Below are 26,649 nucleotides of genomic sequence, written 5' to 3'. Positions count from 1 at the left end.
ACCAGTAATGACAGACGTCCGGGGGATGCTTCCAGGAGCTGGTGGGAGCGGGATAGCTACCTCGCGGCTTCAGTCTATAGAAGTCGTCCAAGGTCCTGTCCTTGGCATTGACCTGCGGCTCCATCTTGTAGAAATACAAGATTTCCGCAGGGGTCGGCTCCGCGATCTCCTTCGTGATGCAGAACAATCGCCATCCCGCGAGTAACCGGTACGCTTGTGGCAGGAGCTGGAACAGTGCGATCCCCACATACGTCAGGAACCGCACGAAGTAATCGTGAAGCGGGAGTGTGGCTCCCGCACTAATGTGGCCGGCGCTCCAGGCCCCGAACCCTTCTACGGACGTGTGCGCCCGCTCCTCGATCCTGGCCATGCGGTTGTGGAAGAGTCCGAGAGTGGACTCTATGCCCAGGCGTATCTCCAGGATGTACATCATCCGGTAGTTCTGGAACAGGTTGGCCACCACGTCCATCTCCCATCTGTTGCCCTTGGGGGTTCGGGACCCGGAGAGGACGACGGGGGCCCTGTTGACTTCTTCCTCGAAGGGAAGGGTGACGCCCGTTACCATTAATGATGATCTGGGAACAAAGAAAAGAAGCCAAGCGGTCAGTACCTAATCCCAAGAAAGTCGGTTAAGGTACGGGGGGTCTCCTAAGGACTGCTTGGAGTCCCCTCCGGATCGGGTCTGGGATCACCAAGGAACCACGAAACCCAGATCGGGAACGGAAAAAGGGCTACTAAGGCTCCACCATCTGTCCGAGAAGCATCCGGACCCGGAGCAACCCGAACCAGGCAGCCTTCCTAACAGTTCCTAAGTGTAGTCAGATTCTAGCAGCCTAAGCATACGAATTAAAAGAACAACCTAAGTTCATATATTCATCAAGAAGGTTAGAAGAACTTACTGTGAATTGTTGGCTGTAGAAGATGGCAGTTGTCTGACGGTAAGAACGGCAGAACTTCGTTCTTGAATTGGTGAAGCCGGTTCAGCAACTCGTCGATAGGGCAGACCCAGGATGTACTCTCAGGCGGATGGGCAGACGCTGGGACTGTCGGAAATAGACGACGGCGTAGAGTAAGCAGGCGATGAAGGATGTCGTCGGCGATATCGGACATGCAAAGCGTATCAGTTTTTGAAACGGCTCGAAAGTGTAAAAATGTCAAATGAATGTCTGAGGAGTATTTATAAAGGCCCGAATCCTGGCCTTTGATCCAACAGATAAAAATCTCCCCATCGAACGGTCCAAGATCGTGCAAGGGCATTTATGAGCACTCTCAAGCTGGATTCTCGCCATCTCAGATCTAATGGCCCAGGGGAGGCGAATGTCAAAGGTCGCCCCATCCGACGATCCACATCAGCACAGGAGCATTAATGAAGGACCCCCGTGCAGATGGGATGCTTCAGGGTCTGTGCTGACGCACTAGCCTAGGCCTAGCAACCCTTGAGGTGGCTAGGTGACCTTTCGAGCTCGAGATCCATCCATGCAGCAGTCGCCTACGCGACACGTGTACCCCTGCCACGAAGCGGGACTTAGGTAAACGTACCCGGACACTGGTAAATGGTCCGGGCCCAGTATACAGCCAACATCACTGCCCTTTGTCACGGACCCACGATTCCAAGCAGGAACTGCGAAGGCAACCGTGGATTATCCGGGAACAAGGCAAGCCTCCACCTGCCGGCCCCAGGCGAAGGCTTGGGGGGTAAATGTTATCCCCATTTCCTGTCATGGGCCCAAGACAGTGGTCCAGGCCCATGATTTGGGCGGCCGGATATGGGCCCGGCCCAAGCCCGCTTGGTACAGGAGTAACCAAGGGCTACGGGCCAAGCGTGATTCTGGACTCGGATGGCGTCCGGGATGGTGATCCAGGACAGACGTCCAGGAGACGTATGGACAGTTGGGATTACAGTTGAAGTATACGTAGAACGATCCCGGAGCCTGGTAAACGGTCCGGGCATGTGGTAAACGAAGAGAGACAAAGGTAAACGAACCTGGATTAGGTCCTCCCGGTTTGGCAAGGAAAAGCATCCGTGACCCTGAAGCCGCCCCACGACGTGTGGGCGTTGTCCCCAATTTTCACCTGCGGAAGAGGCCACCTCGGGATTGTAAGCCGCTGTTTCAGACCTGCACTGCCAAGTACTCTGACTGGCTTTGTCCCCTGAATCTACCTCGTAACTCGAAGTGCCCAGACCTAAAGCACCATTCTTTCGGGCGAAATATAGTTCTTGGGCCGTCCTATTGGGCCTTAATTAGTCTTGAACCTATGTATGTTTTATATTTTATATTAGGCTTCCGCCAGAGAAGCCAAGAGTATCCACATCTTTGACGGGCCCGGGTCATACCCGGCCCAGATCCAGTGTTCCTATGAGTCTATAAATATAGGCGATAGAGCACTAAAAAAAGGATCTCTCTTTGACTTGTATATAGTTACTCTGTCAAAACATAGAGAGAAACTCCATTGTAAAAGACTTTTCAAGCTCTAATACAACTGACTCGTGGACTAAGGCTTATTAACGCCCCAACCACGTAAAAATCCTGTGTTAATCTTCTAAATTCCATGTCATTAGTCTTAGTTAATATTCATTAGTGTAGTTTCCGAAAATCTCGGTAAACACTTGGGAATCAATATACTTATAAGTATTATTAAAATTATATTTTGTGGATTCTAATACCTTAATAATTTGTTTATTTTTCTTGTCTTAAATATCTTTTATTTTATTTTCTTGACATCAAATCTTATCAATCTTTGGAGCTAAGTCAGAATTTATTTAATTTTGGTTTAAAATAGTTTCTTTTTTATTTTAGTCAATTCATTTAGGTTCGATCTCGTGCTTACACGAACACTATACTCCATATACGATTCATGCGCTTGCGAGTTATAAATATTTAAAACGTACCCATTTTGCGCCCATCAGTAAATATATAGGAGAATGAATGGAATAAAATTTTAAAACAATTTAGTAACCACAAATAAACTATAATTATATATACTTACAATATCTTGTTCTGAAGCACCACTTGGATTTCTATTTTCAATTTGGTTAATACATCTACTTAATTTTTTAATTGCAGCAAGAATGGTCATCATTTGAGTTTGCAAAGATCTTCTCGGTCTACGTTGATTGCTAAAAACATTTCTGATAAGTGATACTCAGATTCAAATCTTCCCCAAAACTGATCTTTTGATTGGTTTCTTCCTATGATTGGATTTTGAGAAATGTACAGATACACATGACATAAGTACATATCTTCTTCAAGTGAGTATGACAAAGTTCGAATTGAAGTCATTTTGGAAGAAAAATGAGTTGTTTCAGAAATATGTTGAAGAGGTGTGGTCATTTATAGGAGAGGCTTAGCCAGTTAAGATCAGATTCTTATCTTAAAAAAAATAGCAAAAGAGTAAAATAGAAGATATGATTTCACTAAATAATGCGATGATTGAGATCGTAGTCAAATTAATCTATCAACCTAGATTAATCTGTCAAATCTTATCTTCAAGTTTTTGGGAAGAGTAAAAGAAAAGACATGATTTGACTACATAATGTGACGGTTGAGATCGTAGTCAAATTAACCTACCGGCAGATTTTTATCTTCAAATTTTTGGGAAGAGTAAAAGAAAAGACATGATTTGACTACACAACGCGACAACTGAGATCATAGTCAAATTAATCCATCGGCCTAAATTAATCTGTCAGATTCTTATCTTCAAAATTTTGGGAAGAGTAAAAGAAAAAACATGATTTGAATACACAATGCGACGATTGAGATCGTAGGCAAATGAATCCATTGGCCAAAATCAAACCACTAGATTTCTTATCTTCAAATTCTTGAAAAAGTAATATAAGATAAGATAGTCTACATTATAAAACAATGATCATATTTGAAAAATATATATATATATATACAAATTAGCTAAGTAAGCAAAGATGAATTTTGATTGTGGCAGTTCATCTTATTTATAATTTTCTTCTTCATCTTCAGATAATGATTATTATGATAATCTAGAAAAGCAAGTGGTATGTCAAATTACTACTAACAATAAATTTTGCATCACTCAACACCAAAACAACGAAGGGTCATATCAGGGCTCAATTCCTGGCTATATAGTTATGAACCGTGACTGAAAAAATGCTAAATGCAATCTCTTCAATGACTATTTTGTAGAGAATCCTCAGTTTACAAAGTTGATGTTTCACCGAAGATTTTGAATGGGTCGTGCTTTATTCCTTTGTATTTTTTATGCTATACAAAGGCATTATAATTACTTCGTCTAGCGAAGGGATGGAGTCTAAAAACTCGGGTTATCGGATTTGCAAAAAGTAACAGATGTATTTCGAATGTTGGCATATGGTGTATAGGCAGATGCTACTCATGAGTACATCAAAATAGGAGAATCTACATTTTTAGAAAGTTTAAAGCGATTTTGTTGTGTTATTGTCGAGGTGTTTGCAGATCACTATCTTCAATCACCTAACGTTGATGATGTTGCAAGGCTACTCCACATTGGTGAACGTCGAGGTTTTCCAAGAATGTTGGGTAGTTTAGATTGTATGCATTGGAAATGGAAAAATTGTTAAATAACTTAGGGAGGATAATATGCCGGTCATAATGGATCCCCAACTATTATTTTAAAAGTTGTAGCTGACTTTGATATTTGGATATGACATGCATATTTTGGTCTATGAGGATCTAATAATGATATAAATGTGCTGGAGGTATCCCATATTTTTACTATTCTTGCAAATGGTATTGCTCTGCCCACTAATTATGTCATTAAAGAAAAATAATATAACATGGGCTATTATTTAGCTGATGGTATATATCCACAATGGTCCACTCTTGTTCAAAGTATTCATGATCCACATGGTCCTAAAAATAAATTATTTGCAATGACACAAGAAGCGTGTAGAAAAGATTTAGAACGTGCATTTGGAGTATTGCAGTCAAGATTTGCAATTGTGGTAGGACCAGCACGCTTATGAAGTATAAAAGTATTACGAGATATAATGACTTTGTGTATTATTATGCATAATAAGATCATTGAAGATGAACGTGATGACAATGCGACAATTGAAGAACGAGCCGATGTGCCAAGTCTAGAAGTTGAGAATGTGGGTGATGACAATACTCGATTTCAATAATTTCTTGCTTGGCATAGACAAATCAAGGATGAGGAATCTCACATTGAATTTCAAAATGCATTAGTTGAACACTTGTGAGACGAATATGCTAACTCACTGAATTAGTATAATTTAATTAATCTTTCAAATATGTGTTATTTTTTAGAGTTAATTAAATGTAATGTAATATTTATTTATGAAATGTTAATATGTTATTTTAATTTGGCAGGTTTTATAATCTAAAGTATTATTGTAAAGTAATTAATAATAATATTTTTATTAAAATAATTAATTGGATATAATAATTATTTTAATTTAGTGAAATTTATAATAATGAATAGAATATTCTATTTTATTAACAAAATAATATAATAATAAAGAATATATTTTTGAGTGTGACTTTTAGTTTTATGATTGAAACGAAAAAAAATTATAGTACTAAAATTCCACCATATTAATATTGCCCTTAGCTCGGCTAAACATAAGTTATCACTGCAATAGAAGGGATGAAGCTACTAATGGCAATCCTAGTAGGTGAACTGATACGACCTTGTATCAAAGAGTCCAAACTTTTGAGTGTTGGCTTACTCCATAGAATTAATGAGATAGAAAGAATAAGCGACAAAAGAGAAAGTATAGATAAAGAGAAAATAGAAAACTCATATATTCTTTCTTGACTGGTAAAGTGAGCCAATAATATTGTACACTAACAAACTAATAACCAAATATCTTCTATACGCTCATATTATTTAATTATAACTAATAAGCTAATAATATGGATAATATAAGCTTCGATGGTGTATCATTCCCCATATATAATATAAGAATTTCCTTTATGCTTTATTATTTTATTTATTTATTGAATATTGTCTAATTAGTAAGATTTTTATTCTATAGCTTTTAAAACTGATATGATATCAAAACATATATAGAAACATGCTAAAAATAAAAAACTTAAATGAAAAGTTACATGATTGTAAGAATTTATTACACCATCCTCATCATGATAGTAGGAATTAATACTAGATTGATGAGGAATGAAGAAGATAATGGCCTATCAAATCATCATCCTCATGATGTGATTCACAATGACATGTGAATTCTAAAGAAATTGTCAAAGATTCGAGAGAGAGAGAGAGAGGTTTCATGCCTTTTTGTGAAATTGCACAAGTTATTAAACTATTGAATCTATTATATATACACTTATTATATAGAAGAGATATAGATAGGTATATCAGGACGATGCAGAGAAATACTTCTGTATAGTGGCGATCATTCGGTCTGCGGTTTCAGGTTCAAACAAACGAGGCAAACTCGAGGTCAAGTCAATCTCAATTGACTTGCTCCTCACCATCATATCCCTCTTTTGAAGGTACTCTTTCTCACTCTCATCAACTTCTTCTCCATTGTCAACAACAGCACATGTATCCAGCCAAGTTTGAAGCACTTGCTTGGCAACAACACCAACATGGTCTTTTATAATCTCCTCCATTCTTTCCACTGCCTCACATTCGATTCTGGCTGCGATCACAGTAGGAGACACGGATGCTCTAATGTAAAGAGATGGAGAGAAGTAAGGCTTAACTTCAGGGACTTTCTCAAGCACTTGTCTTTGAGCTTCCAATTTGGTGTCTTCATAGAATTTTTTGAGGTAATCTGGATGGAGAGCCAGGTCCTTTCGAGGTAGGATATCGAGGATGAGGACTAGGGATGTGGGACTGCTACTAATGAACTCCATTAAGAGGTTTGGCGAGTCTGTGGATGATTTTAGATAGGTTGAGAGACTTGTTATGTTCAATGCTCCTCCGTTTGGTAGCTGGGAGTGGATCCAGCTTCCTAATATGAAATCAATCTGTATCAAAACCACCGGGTGTTTAGAATGTTATTGTGAGTTAAAAAAGAATGTGCTGCTATAGCCAAATTACTCAAAACTTGGACATACAACTCTTCTATAAGCAAGTCAAAATGAAATCTTAATAGCAAGAAACACAATATCATTCATTCTAGTTGATGATTCTTTGTCAAAAACATCAAAAATTGAAAATGTCCATATTCTATTCCAAGTCAAAATGACATCTTAATAGAAAGAAACACAATATCATTCATTCTAGTTGATGACCCTTTATCAAAAACATCAAAAATTGAAAATGTCCCAAATCTATTCCAAGTCAAAATGACATTTAATAGAAAGAAACACAATATCATACTCTAATGACCCTATATCAAAAAAATAAAATAATAATAATTTGAAAAAAGTCCTTAATCTATTCCAAGTCTACATTTCTACATACCAACTACTCAAAATTTTAATACACAACCTTCTGCAACAAGTCAAAATGAAATCTTAATGGCAAGAAACATAAATAGATTAAATATATCCAATTCTAAATCTCTTCATTAAAAAGTACACTATTTAGTTCACTGCTAACTACAAACTAAACTATTTCAGTATTAAAGAAAACCCCCATTAAAAGAATTGGGCAATTATGTGGGCAAAACTAGAAATGGGTTGTCTTCAAAACCCAGTTCAGAGTCAAAGTATGATATATGTATATATATAAACATTTATACATAAAAGACAGAGAGAGTAGTAAGTGAGTACAGGAGAAGATGGGTGACCAGATCTGATGTGAAGGGAGGCATGGGAGGTGTCACTGTGATTCTGGTAGTACTGCGCATCAGGTGGGAGAGTAGAGGGAAGGAGCTGGGAACCAAGTCGGATTTCTACCATGGATACAAGATCCACCATGAGCTTCTTATGTGGGGATGACACATACGGAAACTCAATGAAATTTCCACGTCCTTCGTTGTTGTCAAGCTCCATGCGAAACGGTGTCGTCGAGGCGGAGACTGAAACTGAAATTGATCGAGGTCTTGAGAGTCTCGATGACTGTACAGAAGCAGTAAGAAGTGAAGAAGAAAAAGAAGAGAGCGGAGAGCGTAAACAATGAGAGAAGATGACAGCCATTCATTCATTTCTTCATTCACTGCTAACCCAAAACTGCTCTTATGCTCCATAAACATAAAACGAATCGTTTCAATAGATAATTTTCAATAATAGTAACCTACTTTATATGTTCTTTATCATAGAGCAAATGAGCCATCATTAAGAAATTACATAGTTTAGTTTTTAATATACTTTTCTAAATTTTAAATAATAATTGATTAGTTTTTCATTGAAAAAAAAAACAAAATTTAAATTCAATCTCAATGCTTAATTATAAAAAAAAAAAATCAATTTTGTTTTCCTTGTATTTGTCTTTCTCCTAATTTATTATTTTACTACACTCAGTGATTGAGAATATAGTTGATTAGTTTCTTTTATTGAGAATATAATTAGGGTATTTTCTTTGATGTTTTGGGGCTGATATTATAATTTATTGATAATGGATATAGTAAGTACAAATTTTGAGAAAAATTATATTCAAATTTAACAGAATCAATCATATATTTTTATTTGTTTTAAAACTAGTTATATTTTTTAAAAAATTCATTCTCACTAACTAAAGACTTAAGTAAAAGGGTCGTAGGCAAAAAATTTATTAATAAAATAAATCATTTAGCTAAAATATTTTGAAAGTAAATTATTATGCAAAATGCACACCAAGTAAAATCATTAGTGAAGATGCATTTACTTGCAAAAACAAAAAAATTAAGAAAATTACACGCGAGAAGAAATGATTGGTAAAGATGCCCAATAGAGTAAAAATTCCAAGTTTGTCTGTTTATTTCTACACAAGTATAAGTTGCTTTTTAGTATTATAAATGGAACAATATAGAGACCGAATTACCTTTTCATCCCTAAATTATATTTTCCACAAGACTATTATGCTCTCACATGACCCCACTAAGTAGAACCCCAAAAAAAAAAAAACCATTCAAACTTATTAATTACAATATTCAAGTCTTTTTTTACCCACTCCAACAACGAACCACTATCCCAAAGAAGAAATATACCAAAATAAACTTTTATATAAACGAAGAAAAAAAAACTAATAAGTCAATATTCTAGAATCATAAAGAGACGATAACTTGTTTCTTTCTACACACTAATAGGATCCAACGAAACTGCCACTAAGGGGTGCATGGGCCTTACCATACGCACCACCACAGTGTAACAGAAGCTCCCACCTAATAATCAGTTGCAGACTTTGCTGCTTTTCATGATCATAGGTGGCGCGTGAAAGTCCACGCCCTTCATCTCCTTTGGATGTGGGGGACCAGTGAACCCTGCTCCGTCGTTACGGTTGCGCTTCTTGTTCTCTTTCCCCTTAACCCACACTCCAAACAGTTTCAGTCCCTCTTCATTTTCACCTTTTTCCTCTTCTTCTTCTTCTTCCTCTGATGATTCTACAACCTCATTTTCGTCATCATCGCAATCTTTGCCTCCATTGATTGACGTGCAATTTCCTTGCCTCATGATCCGATTGATCTGATCGGGTCCTACCTTCATGTACTCCGTCAGAAAAGCTATCAGTTCGTCGCACTGTTTTTTGGTCTGCGCCAGCTCCGACGACAGAACCTCGTTGTCCTTCTTCAGTTTCTCGTTCTCGCCCGATAAATCGGCGAACTGAGTCATCGCAATAGCTGCCGTCTCCACAGACCCCGGACTCTTCGAATCCGGTGACGACATGGAGGTTGACCCTAGGTCCTCACCTGAGTTCGACGGGGATGAAGAACCCTCGCCGGCGGATTTTCCCTCCGGTGATATCTGAGCAGGAGTCGACGACGTAGCCACCGTTTTCCGGCGCCGTATTTCGGACAGGAGTTCCTTCTGCCCTCGTCGGAAATTTTCGTTCGCGAATTCCCATTTTTCCGGCACAACCTTTCGGAAGCCCTGAAATATTTATAAATATATATATATTTATTCATTTAGAAAGATAAACGAATAAAAAAAAAGATAAATAAATAAATTTGTGATAATAATCAATTAATAATCTGGAAAAGTGGTACAAGCGCCTTGATTGGGCCGCCAACGACGGCAAAAAAGCCCATTTTGTTACAGACATAAAAGCCCAAAACTGTAGCTCAGCTGTACTAAACAGTGCTGGCGTTGACAGAGATCTAAAAAGACTTATAATAGCCTTCAACTACCTTTAGTTGTAAGGGTAATATCGTCCGTATAGAATATTCTAAGTTATCTATACTTAATTAATGAAAATTGGAGCCAATGACTTCTAAACTAAAATCACTAATTTCAATGCATAAATTAAATTAAAGTTTTCAATTACATTAAAAAACAAAAAAATACCAACGATGATAACTAGGTGAAAAATCCAAATCAAGGTCACACCATAAACCATAACACTTTTATTTTATAAAATAATCTAATAAAAATTATTAATAACAAGAAAATTAAAAACTTACGTAGGTATTGAGTTGGCGGACAAAGCTAGAGAAATTATTGTGCTTGAAATATTTGGGCAATAAATCCCTAGCGAAATCCGCCGTCTTCCAAACGACAAAAGCGGTGCCGTTTTCATTCCACGAAATCACGTCGTCCGTGATCGGATCGTCCACCAACTGATACGTCTTCGTCAAAAACGGCGCCGGAACCGACCTTTGCGCCATTTTTTCTTCCAAATTTACCCCCTCACCAACCCCCAAAATTATTATTTATTATTTTTTAAAAATAAAAACTAGAGAAAAAACTAATGATAATAACACAGCGATTATTCGAATATCGATTTGTGATCTCCGATGAAGATGATGATGGTCAGATGGAACAACTAAAGAGAAGAAGAGCGGTGAGGAACTCCCAGCCCCAACAGTAGAATCCAGAGAGAAAGAAATTAGCAGAGTGAACGAGATTACTTCGAGGTTTACACCTACCAGCTTCCATGGCGAGCCAAAACGACGACGTTGATGATGAGTGCCTGGGTTCGAATTGGGAACCACAAGGCTAAGACCATAACTTCCTTTTATTTTGTCTCTTCGGAGAAAAAAAGAGAATGAAAAATAATATCAAACTCCGGAGGATTCGGTCTGTGTGTCTCTTATAAAGGAAGAAGAAGCCAGAGGGATAGTGACGTGGATTCTAGAAATTTTGAGAAACTCTCTCTTCTTCTGTTATTTATTTATTTATTATTTTTAAAATATTAAAAATAAATAAATAAATACCCACTACTGCTACTACTCTTTTATTTAATTCAAGTCTTCTAAAATAATAAGAGGGAAAGTGAAGGGCAGAAGAGACAAATTACACGCTTTTTTCTTTCTTGAAGAAAATGATGAAAAAGATAGAGAAAAAGGTGTAATTTTAATATTAAATTTAAATTAATAAATGAAAATGAAAAGGTGGGTGTGTTTTTTCTTGGTCGTTTCTTTCTTTTGAGTGAGGAGGGAAGCTTCTATAACAATTTCTGAAAGGGATTTTATTGGATTTTTGGTCTTATATTGAATGAACACGTGGCTCTATCACTGTTTTTACTTCTTAGGATGGAAAAAATATATTCTAGATAATATTATATTAGTTGAATATATAATTAAATTATAATGAAATTATTGTTGTGTGTGAAATGTGAATAATAATAATAATGAGAAGAAAAAGAATCAAGAAGAAGCAAAAGAAGTCTGGGGGAGGGGAAGAAGATGGTTTAGGAGCCTTTTCTATGTTCACCTAACACTTTCCAATTTGGATGGATTACTTCTTCTCATCGTTATCCTTTTCTTTTCTTTTCTATTTCTCTTTTTCATTTTACGTTTTTTTTTTTTGGTTTTCCTTTGACTAATTATTATATTATTTGTACAAATTTTGTTCATTTCTGACTTTTTTTTAATTAAATTGGATTAGCATTACTCTTTTATTTAGAGTTTTTTTTTTTTAAAAAAAAAAATTTTAAGTTTTACATCTTAAAAAGTTTTCCTTTTTCACAAATATTATATTAGCTTTCCAAAATATAATTTTTAAACAAAAATACAGTTATACTAAACAAATATGCAATATATATTAAAATTTAATTAAACATCTATTATACATATATTATATTCCAAAAAGAGAACATAAAAAAACAACTTCATTTATAAAATTATGGTGAATGTAGTTTCCTCTTTTATTTATAATGTGATTTTGCAAATGAAGTTTTTGGATAATTTTTTTAAGGTAGTCTTCTTGAAAGAATATTATGTACGACGTGACGATAAGTGTGTCAAGAAGAATACTTTATAAATTAAATAGATAAATCATTTTACAAAATAACATTTAAAAGGAAAAAAAAATATATTTTGCCAAACATCTATCCTATTATTTATTGATTGATATTTACATAAAAGATGTTGACCTTTATGAAGTTAGTTTAGACGATTATTTTGTGAAACGATGTCTATATTTGAAATAATAATAACTTCTAGATTTGAAATACAATGAATAATCTTAAAATGTTACATGGAATAACTATTGTATAGTCATAAAAAGTCTTAGTCTATTCAAAACCAGTTATAAATAAGAATAAAATTTATATTATATCTCCACACAATTATAATTATGTTAATAGGATTTATACTTTTTTAGACCCTGTATTTTGTTTCATTATTTATTTGGACTCTGTGTTTTGATAAATTATTTTTTGGACCCTGTGTTTTGTAAAATAGTTCAAATATGCCTCTAAACCTGATTTTGATGAATAAAAAATTGAGTATAACAACACAATTCTTAGGCAGAATAACTATATTTTTGTTCTGAGTTGTTAGTTTGATGAATTATTTAGGATTTTAGTTCAAAATTTTTTGATCAAAATCGGGTTTAGATGTTTATTTGAACTATTTTATAAAACACAGGGTCCAAAAAATAATTTATCAAAACACATGATCCAAACAGATAATGAGACAAAAGTCTAAAAATATATAAACTCGTGTTAATATTAAATATATTTATATATGGTATCTTATATATACTAAATATTCATAATAAAATTAATTATTAATTTAGACTTATAAACTAACTTTCTATATTTCAAACATTATAAAGATATATTGTAGTTATATATTGATGTCATTTTCATTTATTAGTATTTACATATTGATTTTGACATGCTTTATTAATTATTCTTTAATATAAATTTAAATGTGTATATTTTTAATATTTTATAAGTATAATTCTATTAAATTATAGTATTCTCCTAATAATAAAATATATTCAAAAACATTATTAGAGATATTTTACTTATTGAGAATGTGGTCCTTACGAAAATATCATAGCTGACAATAAATATTATAATTGCAAATTAATATTTACTTTTTTCTGACTTAATTATTTGTATCTGAAAGTAGAGTAGGTTTATCTAAAATCTAGGCACGGAATATACTATTTTTCTTTGACTTATTTTTTTTCTTTAGGGAATATACTATTTACTTACCGCACGATTGTAGATTTGCTTAAATACTAATTTAAGTAATTATATAAAATTTAGGCCAAATTGGGGAATTGAGAGATAATTTTATATTTATTTGTAAAATATATGTGGTATTTGAGTGTATTGATACATAATATACTTTATAATTACCAACTTTTTAACACATAATTATAAATAAACTCTTAGAAGAAAAAGCAATATAATCCCTTGTTTTGCGCATGAGAGACATCGACAACTGATTGAAACAAAGCTCGCACTTTGGGAGCTTGTGCACTTAGTCGAGGCTATAACACTACGTTAGTTCAAATTGAGGAGTTCATTTACCACCTGGTGAGATATGGAAGTTATCTTCGTGTGATATGGGAGGTGAGAGCTTTCTATTGATGTTTCCGCAAGGTGTGCAATAGGTGATTTTCTCATCTTCCTAACCATCTTTGATGTGAGCTTTGATATTGGGGAATCTGTGTAGAATCCTCCTTTCTACTAGCGCCATTTGTTGACAGAAGAATTTGTCAACATGGTCACTACCAGAAAAATCTCTTTTGGTGTTGGTTTTGAAATGAAGAAAGTGTTATTAGCGTCGTTTTTGGAACCAATGCTTATTCTAGCAACACAGTTGGTGTAGTTAGAGGCGTCAATTTTGAACTACCGCTAAAAAAAAATCAGAATCACCACTGTTACACCAAAATTTCGAGAATAAAATGAATAACCTCGAAATATCGACTCGAAATAGTTAAGCTTGAAATAGGTAAGCTTGTGTATACGGATACTGGCAAAAGCACTTGTGCAAATTATTAATTGGTTCCAGATTTGCATTGGCACTCTAATCTCCCATTCGAGTTTGAGTTGCGAGCTCGAAAGTACCAACCTTCTCCGAAGAATGTTCTTGACGAAATTACGAGATAAGGAGGGGATTATAACTAGAACGGTGAACTCAAAGCCTGGATCGATCTCGAAAGCACGTCAGCAATACGATCGAGCTCAATGACACGTTTTGCATGCAGGAATGCTATTAGGAAATCTCTACTTCATAGGGATTCATTATTATCATATATTAAATCCCTATTGTCGTGGGATATTACGTAATCAATGCATTTATTATATTTATTTCACATTAATATAATTGATTATAACTTCCCTAAATCAGAGGAAGATGTTCTCATGACCATGTCTATAAATAGCCTGATCTAATTCATTTGTATTCAAGCACAAATTGTACTGGAGAAGACTCTGTCAAATTACTTTCTGAAAAAGCTTTGAGAGAGTAGTGAGAGTAATAATAGTGACTCGTGGACTAGGCAGATTTTAACTGCTGAAACACGTGAAAAGCCTGTGAATCCTTCTATTTTTTCTATATCTGTGTTTAGTGCTCTTCATATCTAAGTTGAAGAAAAACGACGTTAACAGTTTGGTGCTTTTATTGAGAGCATTAAGCGAATCTTTGTATTGTTTAATCAAAAACCTCCTGCATATCATCAATGGCCGCTACGAACAATCTTGGAATTGGTGGGTGACCATTGCCACAAATTCCTGATGAATGAACTCCTCAAACTGAGAACTACCTGCAAGGCCTGGGAAGCAGCCCATGGCAGATAAGAGCCTGGATGAAGGAAGTACTGTACTATAATCCTGAAAGATATATGCCCATTGTGGAATTGGAGAATCGCGGATTGTGCGAACAGCTGGCCGAAGCCACACGCTGAAACAAGGAATTGGCTAGGCAAGTAGTTGAAGTACAAGCACCTCCTCGGAGGACTAGAGGGCGTCCCCGCGGGAGTAAGGCTGCCAGAATGGCCGAACAAAGGGCCCAACAGGCCTAGCCGAGGCCCAGGACAAATACTTGCAACGGTCGCCCTGGAAGAAATGCTCAAAATGCTACTATTGGCAACCCTACAGTGAGTGTAACTGCTGGAACAGGGAATAACTGAGCTCCTCCTGTAGCTCGGAATAATAACCCCGAGCCTGTCAGGAACAAACCAAGCCAGTCCGAGCCAATTCTGGACCTCCCAAACCCAATAATGGAAGGTCCCCGCCGTCGCCAATAAGGCATCCTCCGCCGCCAATAAAACACCCCTCTCTAGTTCGAAAGGCACCCCAACCGACTCCTAATGGGAACCAGGCAGGGGATTGAGCACCCCAAAGAACCTCTCGGAGTGGTAGCCGAGATAGAAACCATAGGGCTCAACCTAGACACGGAGGTCAACGAAAAGCTCCCCAAGGACATAGGGCATCTCAGCCAGTGGGAAGTCATTTGTCGAGGTCACAAACAAGTGGAGCGAGGGGGCCAGTGGAAAACCCACCTCATAACCATCAAGCCACACAACAACCTGAGAGAAAGTTAGCTTCATAAGTGGAATTTTGGACCTCAGAAGATCGTTGAATGTATACAACACCGAACCCACGAATATTGGGAATTATGAGAACAATCCTGATCTTCAAGATCACTTGAATCAAAACCGGGGGCGGGCTAACCCTTCAAACCTGGATTTACGAACACGTCTAAATAGCCAAAAAGAGCTCATGCAGCCGCTGGACTAGGGCACAGAGCGGGAGTTTTCCCAAACAATAACCAGCTGCCTCAAGTGCAAGCTCAACCTCCGATGGACTTGGTCTAGGAAATAATTAACCAGCTTGAAAGAGCATTCAGACTCCTTCAATAGGAGAGAAATAAGGACAAGGCTGATGACTCTGATGAGGAGCTCGAGCATTTTTCTCCACTTATATTGAATAAATCCATTTTCTTACAGATTCAAGATACCCCACATGGCACCTTTTGACGGGACCTCAGACCCGTACAGCCATCTGAGTACGTTTAACAAGATAATGCGTGCCAGCAACATCGGTTACGAGCTTAGGAGCATGCTTTTTCCAACCACGCTGACAGGACCAACAAAAAAACATGTTCGACAAGTTCTGAAGGCATTCGATCTCATCATGGGAACATTTGGCAAAGGAATTCAAGAAACAATTCAAGGCCATGGTAGGTGTCAGATTTGAATCCTCGGCCTTGACTAATGTGAGACAGTAGCCGGGAGAGTCATTGAAAAGCTACCTAGCAAGGTTTAACATAGAGGTGGCACGAGCTTGGAATGTCGATGACAATGGTCATCTTATGGCAATACGAGTTGGGGTACTTCCAAGAAGTCCCCTTTGGGACAATATGCAAAGGAAACCCATAAGGACAATAACCGAGTTTGTTATCCCTCAAAAATTAAGAGATGACGTCGCGAATGAGAAAGCGACACGCGGCATCACAAGTCAGGGAAAAATGAAAAAGTATTGATAAAAGACCGATGAGAAAAAAAGATAGGTCTAGGACCTATAGGGAAGTGGACCAGGCCTAAATCTTCGAGGGGTGGTCGTCCTGACATGCTCAAGAGCCACATTGGTGGTTGGCCCACCCTATTCTTCATAGAGTGGTCGACCTAAAATCCCAAATACACTTCACTGGATAAAGTTCATGCTCATTCAAGCTGAGATCAACATGCCTAGCACCTAGAAGATCAACAGACCTAGCACCCAGAGGATCAACAGACCTAGTACCCAAGCTCTAAAGTGTCATCGGGCCTAACACCTAAGTTTCATAAACCAACCAAGACTTAGCGTTTTCCCAAAAGTTTCAATTGTGCATCGTCAACCACAATCCAGAGAAACAACGAGAAGACCCATGATCTCATAATCATGGGGAGGTTGACACGTATCTCCACTATCAAATAATCGTGTACCAAACCACGATCTCCAGTATTACTGATCATGTATCAACTCCTGGGTACTATAAATAAAGGACCCAGGGCTTCATAAATGGGATCTTTCTTGGAACAATTTTTTAGAGAGATATTTTTTGGGGAGAAACTCTGGGCAAATTGGTGACGTGTGAGTACTTCAGTTCATCCGTGTAATTGTCTATCGAGTGATTCAATACCAAAGATTAAGTGGATTAGGTTATTACTGTTCATCAGAATAGGGCTAAACCACTATAAAATTTGTTTGTGTTTATTTAAGATATTTGCACTCTGTCGTATATTGTATTCATTTCGTTCAAAAGGTGTCGTATATTGTACATATGACCGTTGACCAATTTCACAGGTCAACATTTTGGTGCTTTTATTTAGAGTACGGAAATCAAGAAACGCACTTTAATCAGTTATACGATGCCCCCAAAACCCAGTCAAACAAAGAAGATGACTCCTAGGGATTCCACCACTCAAGATCCCATCAATCCCGTTAATGAACCTCAGGTGGAGGTTGGAGATCAACCTGATGTGGAAGATCCACAGGATGCTCACCAGGAGAAGATGGCACAATTTCTGGCGAGGCAGGAGGCATTTGCTGCAGAAATTGCCCTCCAAAGAGAGACTATGGAACAACGATGGCGGGGCATAGATGAGCAGGTCTAAAGGATAATCCAGAGGGAGCAGGAAGCTAATCGGAAGCACCAGGAGGCTGCTGTAGCCTTGGAGGCGGCTACCTAGTTAGCCCAAGCTAACACTAAAGCTGCTGCTTAGGCGATGAGGGAGGCTCAGGCCAAAGCCGCAGGGATGCGAGACAGCAGTAGCAAGGAGTCCCGGGGGAGAAGTCAAACCCCAAGGACGCTCTCAGAGCCACTTTCCCAGAGACAGGATGAAGAAGCGCAGTCCAAGATTGCTTCCTCCATGACTAAGAAGAATAACACTTCACCTCGGAGTAAGAGTGTTACCAACCTGAAGGCCCCCTCCAAGGGGGATAGACAAAACGACATAGGAGAAGAAGGTCAGACATCTAAGAGGCATGACAGGAATGGAAATGGTCGCTCAAAGTCTCATAATCATGTAGAAGGAGAGGCTAGAGGACAAGATCGCACCGACAATTGCAAGGCGGGCCTACCACCCCTACACCTTCAGGTTCGCAAGGGAAATGAATCGATGAACAACACCAATTTCATGTTTGATAGGCTCGGGAAAGATGCACAACCTCAAGATCTGAGGGAGGTCATCAACAGGAGGACCAGCGCTCAAGAGGGGGTACCAAGGACGTCTACCCTACCTGGAGCAGCGATCCCACCAGCAGTGTAGGCTCAAATAGATGCACTCACCATGGTTGTTCAGGGCCTGACAAAGAAACCTTCCGACATCGAGCTGGCTCATAGAAGTGGAAGTCCCTTCAGTACCAAGATCCAAGCTGCTCAACCACCACCGAAATACATGACCTTGAAACTTCCAGCATACACTGGGAAGGAGGACCCAATACGACACATTGGAAATTTTGAGGATCAGATGGAGTTACTTGGTGTGGAGCATGATTATAGGTGTAGGGTATTCCCTACCACTCTCTCTGACTCAGCTCAAGAATGGTATTGGAAATTCAAACCTGGATCCATCACTTACTAGGAGTAGTTCAAGAAGGAATTTTGCAAGTTCTTTAGTGTCGGACAGATTCAACCAGTTTATGACAATCAGGTAGCTGACATCAAGCAAGGGAAGGATGAATCCCTGAAGGACTACATCCAAAGATTCATGAGGGAGGCAAACCGAGCATCCACAGTAGGAGATAAAGGGAAGTTTGTTGCCATCTCGGCAGGAATAATTTATCGTAGTCCCTTGTGTGATAGCATACACAGGAACCCCATCAATACCTTGCAGGAGTTCATGGACCGAACAAACAAATACATGAAGCTAGATCACGCTATCATGAAAGAAGAAAAGACATAAACCATCCGACCACTATCAAGGCAGGCAAGAATGGTGCAAACCCTCCGGGTAGCAATGGAGGCAATGGTAGGAAGAGGAGTACCTCAGGGGCCAAGCAGAGTGGGGAAAAGAAGGCTAAGTCACCACCAACTGAAAAACAGCCTAAGCATCAGCCCTACCAGCCCAGGTTCACCAACTATACTGTTCTGACTACATCAAGGGTTGAGATTTACTTGGAAACATACTAGGAGGTACCGAAAGCCACCACCCTTGCGCTCAGAAGGAAAGAGGGACAAGAACAAGTTTTGTCGTTTCCATAATGACTATGGGCAAGACACAAACGAGTGCAAACAGTTGAAGGATGAGGTAGAGTTTCTCCTTCGATCAGGAAAACTCTCGAGGTACCGAGTCAAGACCGAAACCCCAAGCAGGAATCCAGAGTTCTGAAGGCAAATGAGTCCACCACTAGAACCAGCGGCCGTGGACTTCACATTGGATACCATATATGGGGGGCCCCACATATCAGGCAACAGTAACAATGCTCGTGAGCAATATGCAAGAGCCTTAATACATGAGGTAGGGGAGTCTTCCCAGTGCATGGCAATCGAGGAGCGGTCTCCAAAATATCCGAAGTATGAAAGTGAAACTCTCACTTTTACAAAGGATGACACCAAGCACGTGAGGTACCCCCACAGTGACCCTCTGGTCCTTACCATTCAAATCACCAATCCTCGAGTAAAGAAATGCTTGGTGGATACGGGAAGCTCAGTAGATATCATCTACAAATCATCCCTCGAGAAGATGAAGCTCACGGTCAAGGACATGACACCTTGTTCCCAAGTATATGGGTTCACGGGAGAATGCCTAGCACTACCAGGAACTATCAGACTACCGGTCACGGTGGGGGATGCCCCTAGGCACGAAACTTTGATGACAGAGTTCTTGGTGGTATATTGCTCATCGACTTACAACATAGTTCTCGGGAGACCCCTCTTGATGGCATTACATGTAGCCGTGTCTATATGGCATCTGTCTTTGAAGTTCCCCACAAGCACAGGGCAAGGATGCGTACAGGGTAACCAAAGGGAGGCACGAGAATGCTATAATGTGTTAGTGGTCAAGGCAAAGAAAATACCATGCGTAAACAACATGGTAGTAACCTGATGCGAAGGGAATGAATGAACCAATGAGGTTGTCAACATGGAAGTTGATGTTGAAAGAAACACTCTACTGGAGCCGGTGGCTCCTTTTAACGAAGATTTTTTTATTATAACAAGTTTCCCAAAGCGAGGGAAATGACATCGATCCTCGCTTTGGGGATGACGTCATAGGGGTAGGATGTCACGCCCCAAAGTCCCTAATGTGGCTTAGAGCCTTGATTAGGGGGCCGGGAGGGCCATAATTGATTTATTATGCAATTAAACGATTATATGCATGATTATATGAGTTATATTATTATATGATGATTAATGCATGCATGTGGGTCCACTTTTCAATGTAAGGGTATTTTGGTAATTTGGCTCGTTGAGGGCACATTTGTATATTTTTTTGCATGTTAGTTATCGATGGATAAGGCCACATTATTATGTGGATATGTTCGAGCTATTCGGCATGAGACGATCTTAGAATGCAAGTTAGCGGTTTGGTCATAACGGGGTTATTTACCAGGCTCAGGGTGAGTCTCGAGGTAACTTGATGCTTAGCACATTACTAGGAATTATAGGGTATTGAGATCTGATTTAATTATTATTTGAGAATATTGGGAATTGGAGGACGTTAATTATGATTAATGAGATTTGACGAGAAATGACAATTTTGCCTTTGGGGGCTGTTAAGAAGTGATATAGGCTTGGGGGGCACTTTGGTCTTTTGACCTTAGGTTATATTTAAAATAGATAGATGTAGAAGAGATTAAGCTAAAGCAAAATAGAGTAGCTCTTTTGTAATGCCCCGAAATCCCTAATGCGGTTTAATGACTGGATTAGTAGGCCGGGAGGGCCATAACTGTTTAATCACGCCATTAAATGATAATATGCATGTTTATGTGAATTATATTATAATATGATGTTATACGCATGCATGTGGGTCCACATTTGATTATTATGATGTTTTGATAATTTGGCCCGTTAAGGGTATATTTGTATATTTGGGTGCATGTTGTGATTTATGGATGAGATCCCATTATTATGGAGATATATTCGAGCTATTCGGCATGAGACGGTCTTATATTATGAGTTAGCGGTTTTGTCATAACAGGGGTCTTTATTGGGACATTGAGTTATGAGAATGTTATTTGATGATAAATTGGGAGTTATTGAGATCAGGAGGAAATTCTGGGAATTTTGACTATAATGTCCCTGGGGGTGTTTTCGGTACCCCGAGCACTAAGTTTTATTTGAGGTTACTTAAGCTTGAAGTAGCTTGTCAGATAGAACGTACGTTAGAAAACCTATCGTTCTTTCCCGTTAGTTCGTTTTACCGTTCGAAGCGTTTTCGAAGAAATCTCGAGTTCCAGGAGTCGGAATCAAGCGAGGATCGAGGCATAGCGATCCTAGGAAAGATTAAAAGCTTCTTGACCGAAGGATTTGATGAGAAACAACCTAATCAAAGGTAATCTAAGTTTTGAGTTTTTAGAGTTTCTAAGCATAGAATTGGCTTTTGTGAATCGTTGTGTTTTTGGTTCGATTGAACCTCGGGATTTGATGGTTTTGGATCATTGGGAAGCTTGGGAACTTTGATTTGATGATTTGGAAGTGTTTAGGTATGTTTTTGGAGGGTTTGGAATGAAAGAGAACGTGTTTGGGGATGGCTCTGGGTTGGGGGTCGCGGCCCTAACTCGAAGAAGCAGGTGGGAGAATTTGTTCTTGCTGGGCACCGCGGCCCTATGTATAGGGCGTCGCGGCCCTTGCTTCAGTTGTGGCTGGGGGCCGAGGCACAAGGTGCTAGGGTCGCGGCTCTTGGGCAATTTTGAGCCCGTTTGTGTGTTTTGACCCCGGGAACATGGTATTAGGCCTCGGGATTGTTCCTACTACCCGAATTAGTGTGGATTGATGTCCTAGAGGCTAGATCTTGATTTGGAAACCCTTGTTGCTCATTTTATTGATGGTGTCCCTTATTTGGTTATGATTAGGTGACCGCTAAAGTACTTAAAGTCATATCATTCTCAAGGGTCGTTCTTTTATTCATTCTAGCTCGAATCAGAGGTAAGAAAACTGCACCCCATATGTGACATGCATGGTTATTCATGAGGCATGTTGAATGTGTAAATGTGGACATGGATTGATTATTGAATGCTTAACAAATCTTGCTCACTTGTGCATGGTACTGACTAATTAATCAGAATTGGCAAAGGTGCCAGTATCAACTGTGAAGCTGAGACTTATTAGTCAAGTTCGGCAGTGGTACTGGGCACCGGTCACACAGTGCTGACTCATAAGTCAGGACGGCCTTAGCGTGTTCAACACAAGCCAATAAAGACTAGATCTAATCAACATTTGCATTAAATGACTCAGAAGAGCGTTAATGCCGGACCGACCTCAAGTTCGATGAAAACTAAAAGCGCTTGTGTGACTTACCCATCAGTGATTCATCTGTTAAGTTAGAGACTTACCCATCAGTCTCTCATCTGTTAAGTTAGAGACTTACCCATCAGTCTCTCATCTGTTTAAGCTAGTGACTTACCTAGCAGTCACTCATATGTTTAAGCTAGTGACTTACCCAGCAGTCACTCATCTATTTAAATTAGTGACTTGCTTGTCAGTCACTCATTATGGTTTACCAGGACCTCAAGTGATATTCACTCATTTGTTTAAGAGCTATAAGCTCTGTGTGATTATAATAATAATCAGTTGTTAATATCTATATGCATTATTGTGTTTTCTTGCTGGGCCTTGGCTCATGGGTGCTATGTGGTGCATGTAAAGGGAAAGAAAAGCTCACCCAGCCTTGAGTGGAGAGCTTAGGTGATGTTGTGTACATATGCGGCTGCTTGACCACCACGGCCAAGGAGTTCTCAGAGGAACTAGGGGGTTTACCCTATTTTTGCCGCTTAGGTCGGCGGGTTTGTAAAATTTGAAACAGTAATGACCAGTTTGAGTTGTAAATAACTTGTAAAAGTTTTTATGGGCCCATGAACAGTTTTATGTATTTAATAAAATATATCATTTCCTTTTTATTGGTTTTTCACCTCAGCCTGTTAATAACACTTAGATGCACGTTTTTAACCAAAGGATTCGGGTAACGGGTCAAATTTTCGGTTCACCGTATCTGTTCTGGGGTAACCAGGGCGTTACATCTTTCCTCCTCCACGATCATCTTTCTCCTCTTTTCTCCCTTTGGATTTTTGAAGCTCAATTTGAGGATTCAAGCTAGGAGATCAAGGTTTGGAGCTTAGGACCTTAGTTCAACCATTGAAGAGGATTCAATTCAAGTCTGAGGTAAGGTTTTAGCTTGAGATTTTCTAGTTTGCTCTGTTTTTGAAGTGGTTATTTGAGGTGGTTTTAAATGGTTCAAAGCTTGGGTTTTGATGAGGTTGAGGTAGTGATGAGTGTACGCCCTGATTTTTCCACGGGCTGATTAGCGAGCTGAGGTACGGCCTAATCATGATTACCAGGCAGACATCCCCAGGACCAGAGCTGCCATCGTAAGGTCCTACCTCCTTAGCTCGGGGTAACCTAAGGGTTTGCCAAGATTGCCTAAGGATTGAGTCTGGACTCGGAAGGCCGCAGGTCGAGTGAAGATCCAGCTGGAGTTGGAGGCTGTGACCCCTTATAACGTCAACCACGCAAGGTAAACGTGTATATATCAAATATCACGTGTTTGATATATCCCTGACTTCTCGGACACGCAGCAGGAACGTGCGTATTCAGACACCCACGACTGGGTTGGGCCGTGCGGCCCATTATCTCCTTACCTATTGATTTGACCCCACTTATGTCTCAGGTTTAGGAATTAATCATGAATGTCATAGAGTTGACATGATAGGTAAGAAGGTCACGGGATGACCTTCTTACCAACTCCCAGGTGCCCTCTCCTATAAATATGGAGACCTCGGGAGTTAATAGGGGTTGGATTCTCGATTGTAAAGAATATCCTGTAATCAAATACCCAGTATATAGCAATAATACTGACTAGTGGAGTAGAAGGATTTTAACCTTTGAACCACTCAAAAAATGTATTTTGAGTCACCATTCCATTATCTAAGATCGTATATCTGTTTCGGTTCAACTTAAGGACTAATCCCTTTCTCTTCTTTTCTTAATTACCTGTTGGCGAAGAACCGCGTCAACAGTTTGGTGCTTTCATTGAGAGCAAATTCGATTAGTGCTGTCGCAAACATCCAACTATGGTGACTACTCGATCCAGGCACGGTAATGAGACAGAACAGCATGATGGGCAGGAGGCTCATCATACTGCCATTCCGGATGAACAAATTCCTGAAGCCCAGCAGTGGCCCGGCAAGCAGCTGGCAGGCCAAGACGACATCGGAAGTTCTGCGCCCCGGCCACCTAATCTGAACCCATGTTATTACACTGCGGTGGAGAAGGAGAATGCCCAGCTGAGGAGCCAGCTAGCAATAGCTAGCCAGCAGATCAAGGATGTGCTGGCCCGACTACCCCCTCTCACAACCGATGCTAACGTCGGAGAGAGGCAAGGCGAGGCTCCTAAGTCTCGCCGGGGTAATCGGTCCAGGCATAGCCGCTCGGACAGACTTCCGACAGCCAACTCCAGTCCCTCGTCACACCGACGAGAGGCAGGCTTCAGAGGAATGCCTAGAGCCGAACAACAGCAGTACAGCCATTCGGTCAGAACTTCAACTCCTAGCTCTCTACCAGCTTTGAGCGCACCCAGGGCAACTCGAAGAAATTCTGGAAGGAGGTCCGGGGAGGGCTCACAGCATCAGCCCGTCCCCAACAGCCGTCCTGCGCCTCAACCAGATCGCCAGGCGCAGGAACAGCAGGTTGGCAGGGTCGAAAGGCCCCCACCGAACTTGATCCGACCTGACGGAACCAGGATCACCTCTCCGGTCAGGCATCTTCCGTCTCCAATCAGATATCCATCTCCTCCTCGGCCCGTCCGAGATATCCCGACCTATGGAAGTAGCAGGCGAAACCCGCCATCAGTCGGACCGTCACGACGTAGCAGGGCGCCAAGGGACACTCCAGATCCTCAGCACCAAAGGCGAGCTCCGAGCCTCTCCAGCAAGAGCTACTGGACCGGCAGTCGCCGGAGTGATCTTTCTGGCGGGGACCTGCGTCAGCATTTGAGCTCGGCACAAAGTCCACAAGCCACCCAGGGGGTCGTGCGAGATCGCCTTAACTCTCATAGAGGGGAGCCAGCAAGAGGAGACAGCCATGCTCGCTTGGGAGGAGCCTTGTCCGAAGTACGTAACGGCGGGAATGCCCCAAATAACCTATCTCAAGATAGGAGGGGCAATAACCCACCAAATATGTACAATGGATCCGGAGCTGTTGAGCAGCCCTGGAATAACCAAGGACATCAGGACCAAACCCTCGAGCGCCTGGCCCAGATGGAGGAGTCAATGAGGAAGCTCGTGTCAGAAAAAGAAAAAGATGAATATGATTCAGGGGATGAGATGGAGCTCTTTGCCCCCAGCATAGCAGCAACGGCCTACCCACCTGGTTTCCGTATGCCGCACCTGTCCAAATTCAATAGGGACAGAGACCCGTCGGATCACCTGGGGATGTTTAACACCCTGATGATGGCCCACAACATTGGCCCCGAGCTGAGATGTTTAATCTTCCCTTCCACACTGACTGGACCTGCCAGGCAGTGGTTCAAGCAAGGTAAAAGACAGTCAATCAACTCCTGGAAGACTTTCTCGGCAGATTTCAAAAGGGCATTCCGAGCCTCCCAGGCTGCCCGCGTTCAGGCCGACTCTCTGGCTAACGTGAGGCAGCAGCCCGGCGAAACTCTGAAGGCCTACCTGAGTAGATTTGCGAATGTCGCTGCTCGAGCCAGAGACGCGGATGATAGCTCTAAGCTCATGGCCATGAGAACTGGAATCCTCGTCGGAGGGGATCTCTGGAAAGACATACAAAGAAAGGGAGTCAGTTCGGTTAACGAATTCCTCAACAGGGCCCAGGAATGGATCAACTTGGAGGAAGCCGAAGCCTCAGTTGCAGGAACCAGCCAGGTCTCTGATCAGCCTACTAGAGTGGGGACGGAGGTCGTGGCAGCGACCCAAAACGTCACACATAACAACCAGCTCGGTGGAGGCAAAAGAAAGGGGAATGGTGAAGGCAGCCAGCACGGCCAAAAGAAGAATAAGTCTGTGGACAAGTTCAAACTCCTCTAGCGACTTATACAGAGCTCACCCAGTCTAGGGAGAATATCTTCCTAGCTAACTCTACTCGCCTCCTTTGGAAGAGGCTGGAGCCATTGAAGCACCAAAAGGATAAGAGAGACACCACCAAGTTTTGCCGCTTTCACAACGATGTTGGCCACAACACTGATGAGTGTAGGCATTTGAAGGATGAGATCGAGACTCTCATCCGAG

The 26,649-nt window shown here is 40.2% G+C and overlaps 2 protein-coding genes across 2 annotated transcripts; both read right to left on the bottom strand.

Moving 5' to 3' along the window:
• Positions 1–6,038: 6,038 nt before the first annotated feature.
• LOC133810316 (red chlorophyll catabolite reductase) lies at positions 6,039–8,230 on the bottom strand. The gene is made up of 2 exons (XM_062246052.1): positions 7,716–8,230; positions 6,039–6,965 (listed from the first exon to the last, which is right to left on the bottom strand). The coding sequence occupies exons 1-2, from the start codon at positions 8,079–8,081 to the stop codon at positions 6,348–6,350; spliced, it is 984 nt and encodes a 327-aa protein (XP_062102036.1). The 5' UTR covers positions 8,082–8,230; the 3' UTR covers positions 6,039–6,347.
• A 581-nt stretch (positions 8,231–8,811) lies between these two features.
• LOC133810332 (heat shock factor protein HSF24) lies at positions 8,812–11,123 on the bottom strand. Its single transcript, XM_062246053.1, has 2 exons — positions 10,481–11,123; positions 8,812–9,950 (listed from the first exon to the last, which is right to left on the bottom strand). The coding sequence occupies exons 1-2, from the start codon at positions 10,682–10,684 to the stop codon at positions 9,252–9,254; spliced, it is 903 nt and encodes a 300-aa protein (XP_062102037.1). The 5' UTR covers positions 10,685–11,123; the 3' UTR covers positions 8,812–9,251.
• Positions 11,124–26,649: the final 15,526 nt, after the last annotated feature.

This window comes from Humulus lupulus, chromosome 1 (assembly GCF_963169125.1).
Source record: "Humulus lupulus chromosome 1, drHumLupu1.1, whole genome shotgun sequence".
Lineage (NCBI taxonomy): Eukaryota > Viridiplantae > Streptophyta > Magnoliopsida > Rosales > Cannabaceae > Humulus > Humulus lupulus.
The sequence above is the reverse complement of the archived record's forward strand: the minus strand, read 5'-3'. Positions and strand labels throughout refer to the sequence as shown.